The 18819-nt window shown below is 61.3% G+C and overlaps 1 protein-coding gene across 1 annotated transcript; it reads right to left on the bottom strand.

Moving 5' to 3' along the window:
* Window positions 1–145: 145 nt before the first annotated feature.
* CABP7 (calcium binding protein 7) lies at window positions 146–9338 on the bottom strand (the record flags this gene model as incomplete). The annotated part of the gene is made up of 5 exons (XM_082852769.1): window positions 146–273; window positions 498–651; window positions 967–1079; window positions 1881–2024; window positions 9230–9338. 5 exons carry the CDS (start codon window positions 9336–9338, stop codon window positions 146–148), a joined length of 648 nt encoding a protein of 215 aa, XP_082708895.1.
* Between the last annotated feature and the right edge of the window lie 9481 nt (window positions 9339–18819).

Below are 18819 nucleotides of genomic sequence, written 5' to 3' on the forward strand. Positions count from 1 at the left end.
GGCGGGGTGGTGCCGCTGGACGCCCAGGCCCTGAAGTACATGCGGTGGTGGCCCAGGGAGTTGGTGGAGGGAGAGGACTGTGGGCGGCGGTGGGTGTGGAGGGGGCCCCACGCACCGCGCGCCCCATGGGGCGCCCAGGTGGCGCCTATTTCATGCCGCTGCGCAGCACCTGGTTGGCTGCGATGAGCATGACGCTGATGATGAAGGCGATGGCGAAGGCGCAGATCAGGCTCTTGCGCACGCACGTCTGACGGATCTGCTGGTTGGAGCAGGCTGTGGCCGCCCGCCGCCGGGGAGCACCAGAGAGAGAAGGGGACAGCCAAGTGACGGACTCAGGGGCCGTCTGCCCTTCTGCACATGGGCTCGTCCCGCGGGGCACACGGGGACGCAAGGTTTGGGGCAGGCAAGGAGGCCCCCAGCCCCCCTCTGCAAGCCCCTGGTTCCTCCCCTGCCCGAGCAGTTGGCCCGCCCATGGGGTCCCGGGGTGGGTCACTCACTCTCCACGTCCACGGGGCACTCCTCCGCTGTGCCTAGGTGGCTCTCCTCCTCAGTCATGATGATGTTCTCAATATCCTTCATGGACAGGTGCTCACAGAAGGTGTCGTAGAGCAGCCGCTTCAGCTCATCCACGGTCAGCTTTTGCATGTCACACTTGGGTGGGGGGAGGCACAGCGCTCTGGCCACCAGGACCACCACAGTCCCCCCCGCCCAGCACCTGCAGCCACACAAGCCAGTGACAAGCCTCCAGATTCTGGAGGGCTGGGAACCACTCACTCCATTCTCTGAGTCCTCGACCAACACCAGCCTCCCCAGGGAACCCCATGGCCCGCTGGGAGACAAGACGTCCAGTGGACAGAGCCTGGGGGGTGTCATCCCCCCCTTTATGGTGTGGGCCCGACCCTTCACTGGCCCAGTACAGCCCTTCACTGTGCACACAGCCCTGGGTCCCAATCAGCCAGGGAGTACCTTCCAGAAGACGGTGTCAAAGTCAGTGCCGTGGAATTTCTCTGGGATCCCCGAGGTGGAGAGCTTGGGTCCCAGAAGGGTCACAAACTCCTCGAAGTCCACTTGGCCATCACCTAGAGCGGGCACAGTTCCAGTCAGCTGGTGAGGCTGCACCTGGGCACCTTGGGCCACCATGGGAACTCAGGGAGGTCCCCTCCTCAGAGCCTGATGTGCCAGTCTCTGGGCTGATGCTGAAGCCACCGAGTGTGCTGAGGTCCCACCTGACAAGGTGGGGAGTGGGGGGGGGGGCGCACAGCAGGTGGGCCCTGAGCAGGCTTTGCGTGTGGGAGACGCGTTTCCCTCTGAACCCTACATGGCTTCCCAGCACCCTGCTGCTGTCCCGGAGCAGGTGTGGGGCCGGACATCCTCCCCACCACAGAGACAGGAAATGAAGCTCAGCATGGGGGACCGCCTGCCCAGGTCATCACCTGCTCTCTGGGTGGAGATGAGGTGGGGGAGGCAGCCAGAGGAGGATGAGCGGAGGGCACTGGGCATTACTGGTTCTTATGAGTTTTTCCTTGATTAAATGCCAGGTGGCAAATATTTACAACTAAATTGATTTTTTATTTTTGGTGATGGGAAATGGGGTATTTAGTATATCCGTTCTGCTTTCCTGTACTTTAAAAATTTCTTGGAACACAGAGTGAGAGGGGCAGAATCTCCAACCTTTGGGTATGGCTGGGGCTGTCACACTCTCTCTAGCCTCAATTCTCCAGGCTGAGAAATGGAGCCAGACCTGGCTGCAAACCCAAGCCATGGGCTTGGAAGGCTGGCTGGGAGCGGGGAGAGTGAGAGGCCCCCTATGGGCTCAGGCCCCGGACTTGCCCCCCACCACCAGGTGAGGGGTGAGGAAACAGCCAGGGGGCAGGGCTCACCATCCATGTCCAGCCGCTGGATGATAACCTCCAGCTCCACCTCGTTGGGCATGTATCCCAGGGAGCGCATGGCCGTGCCCAGCTCCTGCTTGGAGATGAAGCCATTGCCATCGCGGTCGAAGACTTTGAAGGCCTCTCGGATCTCTGTGGGAGGAGCAGAGCAGGTCAAGACCTCACTCCTGTCCCCGACAGCCCACTTCCCAGACCTCCAGGATCCCAGATGCCACATCCTGAGACCGGGATGGAGAATCCCCCCTTCCCCTCTAGAGCCCGAAGGTCTGGTCAGAGAGAACTAGCAGGTGGCTCAAGAGTCCACTACAGCGCTACCTCCCTGGAGCTCAGGGCAGGCCAAGCAGGCAGCAAAGGTGCCCAGGCCCCGCGGCAGTGACAAGACCGCCCCGGGGGTCTCCGGCTCCGCATGCCACGCTCCCACAGCCTCTCCAGGCGTGCTCACGACGACCCCGTGTGGCCGATACCACGGGTCCCACGGTGCAGGGGAGGACGCCGGGCTAGGCAGCCGGTCTTCTGTGAGCTGCCGAAGGCTTCCCTGCCTACCACCCCCCCTCCATCCCCCTCCCATCATCCCCATCGCACTTCCTCCCCAGGCTCAGCTCCTTAACACCAGCCAGCACTCATTAATGGCGGCTCCGGGCTAATGGGCTGACAGCTCAGTGCAGACTGCCTCCCAGATGGAGCCCAAGGTTTGGGGGAAGAGAGAGGAGGGCTGGAGCAGCCCCAGGCCAGCTCAGGTGCGGGGGGTCACTCCCCCCCATTGTATGGAGGGGGAGACAGGCCTGAGGACCTGGGTGACTCAGGGGTGGGGAGCAAGGCACTGGGCTGGGAGCCTGGGAACAAGCAACCCAGTGAGTGACCTTGGGCCAGCCTCAGTCTTACCCACAGTAAAATGGGCGGTAATGGTGTAAGGATGAAAGGGTTTTACCAAGGACATCCAGGAACTGTTGAGGGTTGAAGGGTCCTAACCTCTCCCCAGTTCACCCTTTTTTCACCTCTTTTTCTCTGTTTGCTGTCCCTTCATTGTTACTCAGCCCAAGAAGGGTCCTACAGAACACTTCCCGTTGATGGGGAGTGAATTTCAACCCACTCCCACCCTCTCTGCTCCAGCTCCCGGGGGTCTCCTTGTTCAATTCGCGGGCAGAGGTGAGCTCATGTGCGTGCATGCGAGCGTGCGTGCGTGCAAGCGTGCGTGCGTGCGAGCGTGCGTGCGTGCATTTGGAAGGAGAGACAGATGAGATGCTCCACGCTGCCTGCCTGGAAAATGAGGCCCAGAGAGGCTAGGTGGCCAGTGTGGGGTCAGGGCTGTTTCTGGTGAGGGCAGGAGTTAGGCTGGCCCAGGCCTGGCCTAGAGGGTCTGTGAGCCCCTGAAACTGACTGTGGGATCCTGCACCTTGGGGTCATCCCCTGATTCTGCTGGACCCACTATAGCCCAGAGAGGGTGGCCATGTGTCCCAAGCCACACGGCAAGGTGGCTTGGCTGAAGCCCCAAACTTCATCAGGCTCTTCCCACCTGGCATCTATAGCCAATGCCTGGAGGTTCCAGTTGACATGCAGGCCAAGACAGAGTCAGTGGGCCACACCTGAGTTGCCTAGGCCCCCAGACCCTCTGACTCTGGACCACCCCCTACCCATCCCAGGCAGGTCCTGAGAACCTGGTCTCCTAACCAGTGGCCCCTTGGCCAGGAGAGCAGCTGGGAAGGGCGATCTGGGCCAGGCCCAGAGGCTTCTATAAACCCTGGACTCTGGGAACTCCAGGCCAACTCCCACCTGAATTTTCCAGGGCCACGGAGGAGGTAGTGAGCTCCCCATCCCCAGAGGTGTGTGAGCAGAGGCCCAGCAGTTACAGAGGCTGTTGAGGGAATTCCAATCACCTGGGAGTCTTTGGGTTCAGAGGAGGGCACTGACCATGCAGCCAGGCACACCCTCTGCCCAGCCCTCCACACACACACTTAGGTTTCTGGCTGGCACTGTTGGCCTCCTGACCCAGCCATGGGCTCTGCCCACCTCAGTCATGGTGGGCACCAGGGCTGCTCCACCTCCAGGCCTTTGTATATGAGGCTCCTTTTGCTTGGAATGCTCTTCCCTTCACCATGGTGAATTCTGATACATCCCTGGTTCCCAGCGTGGATGGCATCACCTCCCTGGAGCCCCCCCTGCCCCCCCAGCTGACTCTGGCCCTCCTCTGGGCTCCCACAGACCCCACTCTTCCCCCAAGGATTCCTTCCTGACCACATCAGATTGTGAACTATGAGACGCCATGAGAGCAGGAGCCAGGTCAGTCTTGTTCACCGCTGTGTCCCCGCTCCCTGGAACAGTGCCTGTCATTCAAGCATAACCATTTGCTAATAAGTGGTTAAGTGAATGAATGACTGATTCAGGGAGCCCACCCATCTGGAGCACACACACAAAGGAGCTGACCAGAAGTTCATGCTCCACTTGGTGTGGGGTCATCGCTCAGAGCCCATTTACCCTTAGTTTACAAATGATCCTAGTAAGGGCAAGCGTTTGCTTTCTACTCCCCAAGCAGGCAAGAAGCAGGAAGGGAGGCTGAGGACGCCGCTTGTCCCCTTGTGCAGTCCCTAAGGACCCCCTCGCTCCATGGGCCACCCAGAGGAGGGGGATCAAGCCGAAGTCAGGGGTGGGGGAACCATCCTCAGACCCACCCAGGTCAGGGGCTGGTTTGGGGAACCCAAGGCAGGCACCCCATCCTTCTGGGTGCTTGGTCGGGAGAGCTCAGGGTGGGATGGCAAAAGCCTGGCCCTGCAGTGGGTGCTGGCTCCCCCCTGCAATGAATTGGGGTCCAGGCTGTCCCTCCCACACTGACAGGGGCCAGGTGTGGCTCCCAGAGCCCAGGGCTGCTTCAACTGGAGCCCCTGATCTCCTTCTAAAAGTCCTGAGAAAATGCACAGGAGACAGTGGAGGGCAGGTGAATCTTGGGGTCCGTGGGCAGGCGACAGGCCCAAGGGCAGCCCTTTCTCAGGCAGGACTAACCTTCCAAGACCACTAGATCAATCCAAAGACCGCCACCTCCTCATTCATGTGTCGCCTCAGCCACTCCTCCCTGGCACGCCTGGCTCACACCTCAGTCTTACTCTGTGTCCTCGCCCTTGCTCAGAGCTGTGACCCAGCACCAGCTGATTTCTGAGGCCAAGTTCAGGGATCACCTTCTCGGCCAGAGAATCAGCAGTAAGTCACACAGATTCAGGGTCAGAGCCCAGCTCTCCCACATCCTGGTCGGGTGCCTTTGAGTGGGTGTTTGCTCACCTGTACAATGGGGCTGCGGAAATGACTAAATAAGAAAATCAAGCATGTAAGTGCTTGGCTGGGGCTGGGCCTGGCTCAGAACACGATGCTATAAATCAGAACATCCCAGACGTTCTGGCAGAGCCGGAAGGAGAGGGAGGACTAGGGGAGCTTCAAGCACCAGGCCGGCCTTCCTGTTTGCTGGTGCCAAGACTCGGGGGCCCAGGCTTGGAGTCTGGCTTTGCCACTCAGCAGCCGAGTGACCTCCCTCTCTGAACCTCAAGAGCCTCGCCTGTGAGATGGGAACGTGACTCTTGCCCCATTTCTGAAGCCTGGACTCTGCTGGGGGCTCCCAGAGTGGGGTGGGTGTCCTGTTGCTGCTGCCGCCATCGGCACATCCCAGCTGGGCACGTTTCCCCAAAAGCCTCACTCTGTTCGCTCCCCACGAGGCCAGGGAAAGCCTGCCGTGCTCCACGTTGGCATGGGGAAGCCTGGCCCAGGCAAGGGCTGGCAGGGCCTCTGGGTTCCCGGGCCGACACTGGTCCCTACCTGCCACCTCCAGCCTGACACCCTCAATCCCCTCCCCGGCCCAAGAAGCTGCGTCAGGGCCTGAGTCCCCAATCGCCCCCAAGGGATGCCAGCACTGTCAGGGAGCCAGAGTCCAGAGAGGGGGTGCGTGGGCTGGAGGTCACTTTGAGGGGGGCAGTGTCTGTCCTCTGCGGCGACAGCCACTCTCCGCGGCATTGGCCCCGCGCCCCAGCACTTTGGCCTCCCTGAGATTCCAGCCTGACAGAGGCGGCTGCTGGGCTTGCAGAGAAGAGGGGCAGGAAAAGGGACTCCTCTGCCCCCCCATACCCCGAACGCCCCCGTTTGGCCACTCTCATTGCAGGCTCCACCATCTGACTGAGCAGGTCAAGTGTCAAGCCCAGACCTCTGCCCTGATGGTTGTCTGCCTGTCCATCTGTCTTCCTCCTCCCCTCTCAGAGGGAGGGCCAGTCTAGGGCTTGCAGCTGCCCCAATTCCCACCCTCAGGTGCTCAAGCCCGTCGATGCCACTGGGGTCAGCCTCAGCACTGCCACAGGCCAGGGGAGCTCTGCTGTGTGCATCTCAGGGAGAATCTGGGAGATCCTGTACCTCCACCTCAAGGGAGGCTGGAGGACCCAGACCAGCTCTGCCGAGCCACGTCTACCCTGCCAACTGCCATCCAGGGGTCCCCAGGTGCCTCTGCCAGACCTTCAAGGCCATTTCCACCCACCCTCTCCCCCAGCCTGCCTTTCTGGCCTGGCCCCCCTGCATACCCCGTGTTCCTTCCTCATGGGCCTGCCTTTCTGGCCTGGCCCCCCTGCATACCCCGTGTTCCTTCCTCATGGGCCTTCCCCGACCCCCACCCCTCAGCCTCCCTGCTGCTGCGTCCCGGTCCCTGAGTCCCCACTGCATGCCAAGCCCTGTGCTGAGCACTTTCATCACATCCTCTGTCACTGGCAGCCCTGGGGAGGGGCAATGTCAACCCCCTTTTACAGATGGAGAAACCGAGGCAAGAGAGGCAAGTGATTGCCCAAGGTCACTCCATAAATTGAGGGAGCAGAGAACTCGAACCCACCACTGCTTGGCTAGGAAGCCCTCACCTTAACCGGTGCTCTCCACCTCCCTCCCTAGTCCTCCTCCCCCCTCGGACTAACCACCCCCTGGATTTCTGCAGGCAGGCACATACCGTCTGTAGCATTTCATCCCAAGCTACCGGGCTCCCTCTCCTCGGCATGTGTGGCTCCCCCAGTGATGGGCATCCTCCCAGCAAAGAGCCTGGGTCTTACCCACACTGCCCTGGGGTGGGAGCACTGATGAGGCACTGGAGAGGTGGAGGGGGCAGAGGGGGGATCTGTGCTGTGGATGGTCACCCTTCCCACCCACCCCTGGCACTCAAGGCCCACTGGGGCCTGCAGAGACTTGGTCTCCTAGGAGAAGGGCTTCCAGAGTGCCTGCAGCCAACAAGGGGGCCGATCACAGAGGACTTCCTGTCTTCATCCATGGCTGCCCGCAGGCCGGGAGATGGGCTGGGGCCACCAGGCATCTGCTTGCTCCATGACGCCCCCCCCGCACACCCCAGGGAGGGCTCTGTCCTTCAGATGCCCCATGTGCCAGGTCCCTCTGCTTCACAGGGCCCAGGAGAAGTGGACAGGAGAGAAGCAGGGAGTGCATTTTGGTGTGGCTGGTGACTAACGTTCCTGGGCTCCTGCCAGCATGTCTGCCATGCGGTCCAAGGGGAGCCTGCGGCCTCTTTGCCCCTGGACTGCCCGCCCTGTGCCCTGCTCACCCCTGCACCCCAGCCTCCTCAGCTTCTCCCCTTCCTTGGGGTCTGTACTCCAGGGCTGGGAGATCAGGAGAGGAGGGACAACTGAGGCCCATAGCAGGGCTGCCAGGGTCATGGTGGGGTGCTGGGAGCAAGGGGAGGGAATGAGGGGAAAGCTGCCGGTGTAGGGGGACAATGTTTACCCTTGCCCGCATAGCCAGGAGGAAGGTGTGGGTGAGGGTCTGTGGAGGGGAAACTGGTAGAGGTTTGCGGTGGCCGAGGGCAGGAGAAGACAGTGTTAGGGAAGAGAAGCCTATGCCCATCCCCGCCCTCTTGTCCCTCATCATACTCCCTCCTTTTCCCAAGCCCTGGATGAGACTTTTTGTTCCTGGGCTTCGGCCGAGACAGGGCAGGGACTTGGGCTTTGGAATTCAAGGCCAGAGACCCAGTAGCGGCACCCATCCATCTGTCCTGCCCACCTCAAACATCAGGCTCCATTTCCATGGCTCTCCCAACCTCTGGAGGCTTTTGGGGGGACTTGCTGAGAAGCAGGCGGCTCATAGTCTGTGGTGCAGTGCGGGGGTGGGGGTGGGGTGGGGTGGGGGTAGCTGCCTTCTCCCCTTGATCTTCCCCCTGATCCCATCTGACTCCCCCAGGATCTGCTCCCTCCAGGGCTGGGGGATGAGGCTAGATCTCTCTCCATGGCTTGTGCTCCCACCATCATCCCTGACTGTGCTGGTGTCTCAGCTGCACCCCCCAAAGGCCCTGTTGAGTCCCAGATCACAGAGACCCCTGGACCTAAGGTACCTGAAGAGAGGCCCAGCTTCTGGGTGATCGCAGCCCCTCCCCCAACAGCAGACAAGCAGATCCCAGGGGGCCAAGACTCCCATCAGCCCAGAGCCCCTCACTCCACTCCATATGGGACCCCAGGAGGACTGGGGGGAGGGAAAACCTGAGCACCTGTCCTTAGCACAGTAGGGAAAGAGCTCGCAGGCCCCAGGGGTCTCATCGCTCCTCAGAAGCCTCTGTCTAGGGACCCTGGCCTCTGCCATCTGCTCTGATCTCGCCTAGCCTGCTGCCTAAGGTCCCCATTCATGTCCAGAGGTGGAGGGACTCCAGGGGGACAGATTTAGGTCCCGGCCTCTCTGCCTTTCCCTACCAGGCTTGGTTATCTCAACCAAGCCGCCCAATCTGGCCACTTGTTGTCGCCACCACCTCCCGGGCCGCCTTCCTGGCGCTCCAGGCTGGGGGTCCCCGCAGGGCTGTAGGGAAGGGGCTACGGCCGTAAGAGAGGCTGCGGGCATCCCGGGAGCCGGCAGGAGCAGGGCAGTCGCCCTCTCCCCTTCTCTCGCTGCCCGAGCAGACTGGATTTTAAAAGCGACACGAGCGGAATGTCAATGCCAGCGCAGAGCCGCGGGCGGCCGCCGCGGAGGGGATCAAGATGCGGGTGCTCTGGCCGGGCCGGCGGAGGGGACACAGCTCAGACCCCCAACCCAACCCGCCGCGTTGCCGCACCGTCACCGCGGATTGCGCGGCCCCGTGACCCCGCTGCAGGGCCCGGCAAGTTTCCGCAGCGCGGGGGACCACGCGGGCAGGGGCTGGGCCGCCCCTCCGCCTTGGCGACCCCCACCGCGGCGCCCAGAGGTGCGAACTCGTCCTGCCTCCCCGCGCAGCTGTTCGCTGGAGTGCCCACCTGGCAGGCGGCACCTGCAGACAGCCCCCCGCCCCTGCGCCCCTAGACTGCGCTTCACCTGGGCGCACAGGTAGGAGGGCCAGCGGGCGGAGGTCCCGGCGGGGCACTCACCCTCGAGCTCGTCCTCAGGGATGTCCACGGGGCGCTGCTCCGACAGCAGGTTGGGCACGGTGTAGATGCCCCGGTACATCAACGCCGCCGTCACCGGGTGGAACGGCATCTTGGAGGCTCCGCGCCCGCCCGCCCGCCGCAAACTTTGAGGTCGGGGCTCATGGGCCGGCGGCGGCCCCGGGGGCGGCTGGAGCGGGCAGGGCGCGCGGCTGCGGAGGGCGGTCCGGCGGCGGCAGTGGCGGCGAGGCGGGGGGCGCCCCTCCGGGGGCCTAGCGCCCCCGCGCCCCGGACCGCCGGTCCATGCCGTCCCCTCCCTCGTCGGGCTCCCGGCCGGGGCCCCGCAGGGGCCGCGGGGGCGGCGCCGCTCGGGCCTCTCCGCTCCGGCCGCTGCGCGCTACGCCGGCCGTTCCCGCTCCTCGGTGCCCCGCGCGCTCCGCGCTGCGCGCTGCTCGCCGCCGGCTGGTCCGCTCGCCGGCGCGGCCGCCCGGCCCGCCGCTCCGGTTCTCGCAGCCTCCCCTGCTCGCTCGCTCGCTCTGTACCGCGCTGGCTGCGCTCCCCGCCTCCCCCGCCCGCCGCCCGCCCCCTTCGCGCTCCCCCCCCCCAACCCAGCCCGCCCCTTCCCGCCGCTGGCCCCTGTGCGGCCGCCCCTCGCCCGCCGGGGATTCCTTCTCCCCTTTGTCCCGGGCTCCCCTTTCTCCCTGAGGAGGATAACTTGCTCCCCCAGCGCCCATACAAACCAAGTCCGCAGCCACCAGGATTAAATTAAGGTGGGGGTGGGGCCCTTCCAGCCCCTTGGCTGGCCCCCACCCCCATGAACTGAGAACTAGGAACTGAGGACCAGATAACTGGCAGCGAGGGGAGGTCTGCCCCAGGCGCCTGGGTCCTCGAAGAGAATCACACAGTGTTGGCGCCAGGAGAGGCTCCAAAGTGGGGAAACTGAGGCTGAGAGAGAAGGGCGTTGACCAAGGTCATGGGGCAGGGCCGGCAGGCAGGAGCTGGGGACATCTCTGGGGCAGGCTTCCCTGCCCTGTGGCTGAGACCACGCACCTGACCTTGCCTCCAACAGTGGAGCCTCCTTCCCAAGCCCTCACCACTGCTCAGCCTGCAGAGAGGGAGCCAGGCCCCAGAGGCAGTGGGGGACATAGAGGTGGCTGGGTGCCTGTAGGGACTGGTGTGAGGCTTTGTCAGTTCACATAGCTCCAGGTTAGACCTAATACTTGTGCAGGGCTCTCCCAGGCCCCAGAGCTTGTGTGCGCGGGGAGTGAGGGGTCAGGTGTTCGTGGGAGCAGTATGCCTGTGCATGTATCCGTTATCCATGAGGGTGTGTACATGTGTTTTCGAGTCCACACGCAGACGAACGCATGTTGGGAGTGTGTGTGGACACCTGTGTGTGCCAAGGTTGTAAGCTGGGAGGGGAGGGCAGGAACCCGTGGGCAGGTGGGGGGCAGTGTGCGGCCCCTGGGCCTGTGTTCGCAGACGTCCATGCATATTTATGAAGGAGGGATGGACCCTCTGGCCTCGCCATGGCCCCAGCTGCGGACCCCGCCCCTTGAGGCCCCATCGGAACCACCTCCCTGCCCCCTTTGATCCAATCAGCCCTCGGCCCCAGGGGAAAGCTGATTGCCACGGCCCTCTACGGCCCTGCCCTTCCCAGGCTGATTACGTCTTTCTGCTTTTGTCGCTGATTAATCACAGCCCTGTCTCATGGCCTGGGGAGAGGGGCTCAGGGAGAGATGCCAGCCTTGGCGGAGCTGGGCTGGGCCAGGCCTGGGCCCCAGCACTTCTTGGACTTGGCTGTGGACACGGCTCCCAGCAGCATCTACAACCTGCAGAGAAGCCAGGAAGGACCCCAGCTGTTTGTGTGTCTGTCTCCCCAGCCGCTATGGGCCAGCTGGGTGCCCATTAGGACCTGGGGCTGGGGGCTGTGTGAGGCCCCAGAAAAGCCCCTCCCGAAGCCCTCCTAGTCCACCAGTCCCGGGTCTGACATTCCACCCTTAGAACTGAGTGCTTTGAGCTCCCTCAGGTCTTCTGCTGGAGCAGAGGAATGGGGAAGAAAGAACCTGGACCTCGGAGCCAGACAGACCTGGGGCTGCTGCTGTGGGAACTTAGTCACCTCCCTTAACCTCCTGGGGCCTCGGTTTCCCTCGTGAAGTGAGGGTGGCAGTGCTACCTCCCGGGCAGTGTGAAGATGAAGAGATGTAACATATGAGAGGTGCCTGGCAGGGCCTCCCTGTGTCTCTTGGGAGTTTACTATTAGCATATTCCCCCCAAGGAATATGCAATAATAATAATTATAGCTGCAACGTACTGATGGGGAGTGTGAATGACAGCAGCTCAATCCTTTGGTGTTTACTGAGTGGCTAGCCAGTTCTAAATCAGGACCCCCACGTCTAGGGAAGGTGGGCTGGGACCTGCTGAGGGGCTGGTGGGAAACCCAGCTCCTGGTGACTTTCCAAGAGGCTGCCACACAGCATGTTGGCGCTCGCCAGACGGAGCTCCCGTTGCATCCCCTGTGGCTCCCGCCGTGCTGTCCAGGCAGAGAATCTTCAAAGGATGGGCAGAAACAGTCCCTGAGTAAATCAAGCAAAAATCAATTGTGTGGGCCTGACTAGCACTACCTGCAGGTCTGTGCTGAGGGAAGGTGTGGGTGTCTGCTAAGACATGGGCCCTCCTCCTGGCCTCAGCCTTGGTCTGTGACCATCTTGTGACCAGGCTGCTCCCTGGGACAGGCTCCCACCAGGCCAAAGGGACAGGACCCTCCAGGTTTATAGCACCAAGGGATTATAGCACCAAGGTCGTGATGCACCCCACTGCTTGGGCCATTCTTGACCTCAAGCATATTTATGGAGGCCCATGGAGCTGGCTGTGTGTCCAGGGAGCTTCCACACGCCACCAGCTGCACCTGGGCTACACCTGGGCTGTGCATATGACCTGCACAGAGTCCCCTAAGACTCTGAAGGCAGTTTGGCCACACCCCACTCACGGTCAAGGGCAACCCCATTCAGGGAGCTGAAGGGACCAGGTTGGTCATGCAGAGTTATGAGATAGAGCTGGGGTTCAAGCTCAAGGCAGGAGCTGGGTAGGGGTGGGATGGGAATCCAGGCTCTGGGCCATGCTGCTCTCTCTCTGCCCTTCCAGGGTCAGAGGAACGCCACCTCCTCTGGGAACCTTCATCGACCTCCTCGGCCCTCCAGTGGGCAGCCCCTGGGTGCTAGGTCCTGCAAGCAAGCCAGGCTGGGAGTCAGAGGATGAGGGGGAGCTGCTTGTACCTGGGGCTCACAGAGCAAGCGCCAGAGGGCTGGGCAGCATGGTTAAGGCCGAAGCTCATTGCCTGCTGAAGGGCAGGTGTGGCGGGGGCAGTTTTTACAGAGGAAGGACATGGAAACGGGGCTTTCGGTTGAGGAGGCAGTGCCATGAACAGTAAGAGCTCTGCGTGGAGAACCCAGAGCTGGACATGTGCCTTTGGGTGTCTCTGAACCTCAGCTTACTCACCTGTTAAATAGGAACACATCCAGCCCCCAGAGTGAATGCTTAGTTCCTGCACGCGAAGTGCTCAGGCACGGAACACGGTGGCTCTTACTACGAGTCAGGGGAACTCCAGGAGGAGGAGCAAGGGTGGGCAAAGGCTCAGACGTGTGAGGACCGCACTCAGCTCTGGAGGGCCGGGGCCGGGTCTGCACCTCCCAGATCCGAGCGCCTGGCGCAGGACGGGGCTGGGCTTGGGAAAGTGGCAGGGGCTGGATGAACATCTGCTGAAAGAATGAATGAGAGAATGGATGAATGAACGAAGGATCACACACCAGCCCAGCCGCCCTTCGGCGTTGCAGCCCCGTCCTCTCCTCTGCACGTCACAGGGGAGCAGATGGTGAGATCACAGGGTGTGAATTGTGTCTGTCACTCCCCCATCTGGGGAAGGTGCCGCTGCCATCACACTGCACTCCCTGGGGTGCCACCAGGAGACTTGTGGGCCCTCCAGAGAGGGGTCTCCACAGACTTCCCCCACCAGTCCTTGTCTCAGGGTGCCGGAAACCCGAGGAGAGGTGCCCCATCTGTGACTCTGGGAGAATCCACCAAGTGGCAGGGAGGCAAGAGGAGAGAAGTGGGGACTACCCTGTCCAGAGGCTGGCTGCCTCCCTGCCAGAGACTGGAGCCCTCTCATCTCAAAACCAGCATGTTCCCCAGCATCCTGTCGCCACCCACATTCAGCACCAGGGAGAGCTACTGGCAGAGCCCAGGGCCAAGCCATACTGGGTAAAGTTGTGGAAAGATCCGGGAGGGCCTGACAGGCAATACATGAACCCATTACCCAGAAGAGGATATCAAAATGGAGGGAGCGCAAGCAGCAAGCTCAAGGCTTTGCTGGGGCCGCTGACCGCAGCCCGGCCCGAACTTGGGGACTGCTGGGGGAGGCAGGGAGGTGCTGGTGGGGGAAGGGCACATCCAGGGAGGGCAGAGGCTCTGGCCTCTGATCCTTGGCTAGGGAACAATATTGTTCCAAGAACCCGCTGGGGACAGTGTGTGGAGATGAATAAAATATTCATCATCCGGGAAAACTCACAGTCACTTGATGAATAATGGAATTTATAGACCTGCAGAGGCAGACCCAGCCGTGAGGGGTGCGGGCCAGGACCCAGAGGCCCCTGTCTGCTCTGATCTTGCCTTCCCCTGAGCACCCGCTCTGAGCCCTTAGATGTCCAGCTCCCACAGGTGACAGGGGTAGACAGGACAGAGCAGGAGGCAGAGTCCATGAGAGGGAAACAGGGTGAAAGGGACAAGTCCTTAAATTTGTTACTCCTTGAGAATCAGCTTGGTGGTAGAAAAAGAGCCCTGAACTTGGAGTCCATTGTGGCTGGCATGAAACCCGGCTGCTGTTACCAGTTCTGTGCCCTGGGTGTGACGCCCAGTCCTGCCTCAGTTTCCTCCTCTGTAAGATAGGGTTGACTCTACCACTACCCAACCGAGGATTGCTGGGATCTGATGAGATGACAAAGGTGACAGTGCCTGGTACCTCTGTCCCTGGCACACACAGTGCTGGGACATGTTGCTGAGAGGCTGGACCTTTAGCGCCTCCCTTTCTGGCTCTCATACTACCCTGGGCCCAGAAATGGTCTGGCAGGCAGAGGGAGGCATGGCCATAGGAGCAGAGAAGCTTCTAGTCCTTGCGGCAGGGTTTGATGTCAATAAGTGCGAAACACCTGGCCTGGGAGAGACAGACTCAGGCACCCACCCAGGCCCCCCCACCCCAGAGAGTCGGCTTGGCTGGGGCCTGGGCAAGGGCACTTTTAAAAAGCTTCCCAGGAGCTTCCAAGGGTTAGAACCACTGCTCCAGGGAAGAAGGCTTGGTCGGGGAAACTGAGCCTGGGCAAGGGTGAGAAGAACTTGGTGGTGTCCATCCCAGGAAATGACAGCGATCCCTGCCCCTGGTCCCCTTTGGGCCTCGGTCTCCCCCTTTGGGCAGGCTGCTGACTGGCTGGGGCAGCAGGGGCCCAGCCCCTGCTCCAGGCCCACTTCCTGAGTGACAGCTGTGGCAGCTGGCAGAAGACAGGCGCAAGGCAGCTTCTAATTTCTCTGGGCTCCCAGATCCCTGCCTCAGTCTGTCGCCTCTGATGAGATGCTTGACCGATTTGCCCAGGGCAGCCGCTCCTCCAGAAGAGGCCCCAAGTCCTGCTGGCCCGAGCGCCAGCCAAGGGTGTGGGTGGGAGGAGGTTGCCTCTCCTTGCAGGCTCTGGCCATCTCTGGAGTGGGACGAGGGTGCCTCTCCTTTTCTGCATTTCTTTGTGTGACAGAAAGAGCTTGTGCATAAGCTTCCATTTGAACAAGGAGCTGCACAGGTGCTGAAATGTGCAGACCTCGCGGGTGGGCTCTGCAGCCTCATCTGGCACACGACATGTCCTCTGGGATCAGACCGGAGAGAGAAACAGTGTGACCTCAGGCAAGTTGTTGGACTTCAGAGTCTTGGTGCCTCACCTGGGAATAAGGGTACCCATTTCTCAGGATGAGCACAGGAGGAGGATGACAGGGAAGGCACTGAGCCCGGGGTCCAGGGCACAGCACAAACATTCGCCGTCACTGCTCCTGTGGTGTCTCAGAGGGGTCACTGCGGTGCCAGGGACCGGCAGCCCTTAGCACACCAGGCTGAGTTCTCAAGCTGGTGCCTACCTCCGTCTCCAGCTGCCCGGGCCCTTCCCCCTCCCCTCCTCTGCCCCTGCCCCTCCCCTGTTGTGGAAGCACCTCCAGGGCAAGGGCTGGAGATCAGACAACTGAACCCTCCGGCCCTCCCAAGGGGGTTCTCAGATCCTAACATCTCATATTCTTTCTCAGGAGAAGCAAATTACTTACCTGGCTTCAATCATCCAGCCTAACATTTACCTTTCTCCATGTGTGAGCTTCTGCCTCCACCTGCCACCATGAGGCCTGGGTGCTGCCTGTGTTTGCACACCTCCAGGGACGGGGAGCTCACTCCCCCCACCTCCAGACAGGGCAAGCACTTGCCTATTCCCTGGCCTCTGGCTTTGTGCTCCAAGATCTCCCCTGTGCTGAGACAAGTCACTGAGGGTCCCCCAAAGGAGCACCTGCTTGTCACCTGGGAGATGGACAGTGCTGATCTGTGAGTAGCTCATCAGAGCGGTGCCCCAGCACAGTGGGGATACCGTGTAAGGATGGCACCTCGAGGCTGTGGGCAGAGGGCACTGTGGTAGCAGAGAGAGGGGGCAGGGGACGTGGGGGCCAGACTTTCAGATGAGTGCTTACGGCCCCTCGTCCTGGGACTCAGCTGTGCAGGTTGGCCTGGCACTGAAACACGGGGCCATGAAACGGTGAGTCTGATGAGGAGAACGTGGGGGAGGCGCAGACTGGAGGTGCTGCCCAGGTAGAGGCTGGTTTTGCCGAAGTCCCTCCTCCCCTGCCCGCTTCTGATTCCGTAGGGAACAGGGCTATGATCTTTTGGAGTCCCTGATGTTGGGGGACAGGGTACTAGGACGCCAGGGGTGGTGGGTGGAGGGACTTCCTTCTGAGCTGCTGAGCTAGGCCCCCAGCCCTGGCCCTGGTCAGTCCCCACTCAAGGGGCCGCTAATGGGCCTCTGTGGCCTGAAGTGCCCTGGTTGTGTCGAGCCTAAGTGATGATAAAATCGACAGCAGTTTAATTGGTAATTTTAATCCTGGACAGAGCAGTAATGGCGTTACTAATTGGATTGTTAGAGATTTGTGCTTTATGGCTATGTAATTAGAAGAGCTATGGAGGGCCAGGGTGAACTGGGGGGCCATGCAGGGCCAGGGCCAGCGAGCAGCAGGTCAGGGGGGGCCTTCCCTGGCTGGCGTTAGGTCACCACTGGGACCTCCTGCTCTTCTGCCGCTCCTTCCAAGCAGGGCTCCTGGGGCAGCTGAGTGGGGCTGGGGCAGCCAGGGTCTACACATGCCCCTCTCAGACCTGGGGTTCCATCGTGTCGAGAGGAGAGGAGGAGGCCTTGGCGAGCACGACACGAGGGGACCTGTAAGTTCAAAGCTCAGTTCCCTATAGAACGGGGTATAGGGGCTCCCTCAAACCCAGCCCCTCCCTGTGCTCCCAGGGCTCTGGGCAATCAGAAAGAGGTCTTAGGTCCTCTCTCCCTGTTCAGTTCCCAGATGGGGAAACTGAGGCCCAGGGAGGGGAGGGGACAGCCTGTGTTTGCTCCCTGGAAACTGGCATTTGGAGGCTTTTCTGCACACACATCGCTGCCATTCTGCACCTGTGTGAGGGACACGCGGGCTGACATCTGGAGCATAGAGAGGGGGTGGGGGGGGGTCCAGGCCCACCCCAGGCATGCGGGGCAGACGTTGTGAGGTGTCTTGTCAGGGGGGCAGGGTGGAGAATCCTTTGGATTGAGTTCACAAGAGGCTACAACGATTCCTGGCGCTCAATAAACATTTGCTGGATTAATTAATGAAGGAAAGAAAAAGAAAAAAGAAAAGGGAGGGAGGGAGGACAGACAGACCATGGACAGAGGGCCTCTGTCCAATGTTAGGCCCTCCCATTGGTCCGCTAAACTACCACTGGTCACTTTCCTAACCTAGGCGTAGTTCCCTCCACCTTCTTCCAAGGGAGCACAATGTACCTCTCTCCTCACCTCTCTGGCCTCGACTCTTCCCCTTGCTTACCTGCTCCAGGTGCCTCACCTGGCAGAGTGCCAGGCACACTCCTGCCCCAGGGCCTTTGCACTTGCTGTGTTGTCTGCTAGAAATGCTCTCCCCCTAGACATCTTCATCGCTCACTCCTTCAGGTCTTTACTCAAAAATCACCTTCCTGATGGGCTTTCCTTGGCCACACACTTGCTTAAAAAAAACAAAGCAAAAGACAAACCACACCTGTTCTCCCACTGCCCTGCTTTATTATCCTGGCTTGCACTTACCACAACGTAACACACCGTGGACTTTCTTTTCTTGCCTGTTGCTGGATTTTGTTCACGGCCGCATCCCTAGTGTTGTGACATAGAGCAGATGCTCATACATAGTTGCTGAATGAATGAATGCAAAGTTGGAGGCTCCCTACCGAGGCAGCCCTGGGAGGTGAAGGCAGGTTGTGCGGGGGTGTGTTGTGCAGGTTGAGGGGGCCAGGAGGCTGACATGGGGTGGGCTAGTGACTGAGACCCCCACACCTGTGATCCTTCCCTCTGGCTCCCCACCCCCCAGCATGGCTCCATAAGGAGCAGTGCCCCAGCGACCTACATCAGCAAATTACTCGGCAGATGGGGGCTGGGGAGATAAAAATCCCCATCCTCCTGCCAAGTGCTCCACCTCGGTTCCCTCCACTTGCGCGGCCATCAGCCTGACCCACACTCCCTTTCGGGTCACCCCATGGCCTCCAACTGCCTCTTTTGTGCTCCTCCCGCAGGAATCGGCTACCTCTGGGGTGGGCTTTGGGACTCCAAGGAGACCCCTCCTCTGCTGGCCCCAGCTCCCTGTTCACAGGCAAGAGTCAGTGCCCAAAACCCCACCATCAGCACCAGGGTGGGTCCCTCCAGGGCGAGCGCCAGCCCACCTGCCTGGCCAGGCTGCCTCAGGCTTCTTCGTTGGGTGATGTATGGCCCAGTGGCCCTGCCAGGAGGCGACAGCAGATGGATGGGCAGTGCCGAGGGGTGGGCTCAGAGCCAGAGCGGGAGCGGGCAGTGGGGAGGCGCCTGGCTCTGGAGAAAGCCATTCCCGGAATGCCACCCTGCCTGACCTCGGGCAGGACAGCAAGTGCGGAGGGAGCTGTCTCCCGCGTGGCGCTCACACTGTGGCCCTCGGTGTGGGGAAGTGCAGGGAGCTGGGGGGCTCTTGGCTCCTCCTGGCATCTCTCCAGGCCTCAGTTTCCGCCTCTGTAAAATGGCAATGAAGCACCCACTGGGAGGTAGCAGGGAGGATTACCTGAGAGGATGCTCACCACGGGCTCAGCCCCGGGCTCAGGGGCGCTCCCACTCCCAACCCTGTTAGGCCTGGTGCTGGGCCAGGGAGGGGCTATCCCTAAAAGTCTGCTTCCTCCTCCCTGTGTCTCCCCCTGATCCCCTCCCCCACCTTCCCTCTCCTGGCCTCTGGGAGAATTGCGCAGCCAGAGACATAGAAGACCTTGGCAAATT

Source organism: Leucopleurus acutus, assembly GCF_964270905.1.
Source record: "Leucopleurus acutus genome assembly, chromosome: 13".
Classification (NCBI taxonomy): Eukaryota; Metazoa; Chordata; class Mammalia; order Artiodactyla; family Delphinidae; genus Leucopleurus; species Leucopleurus acutus.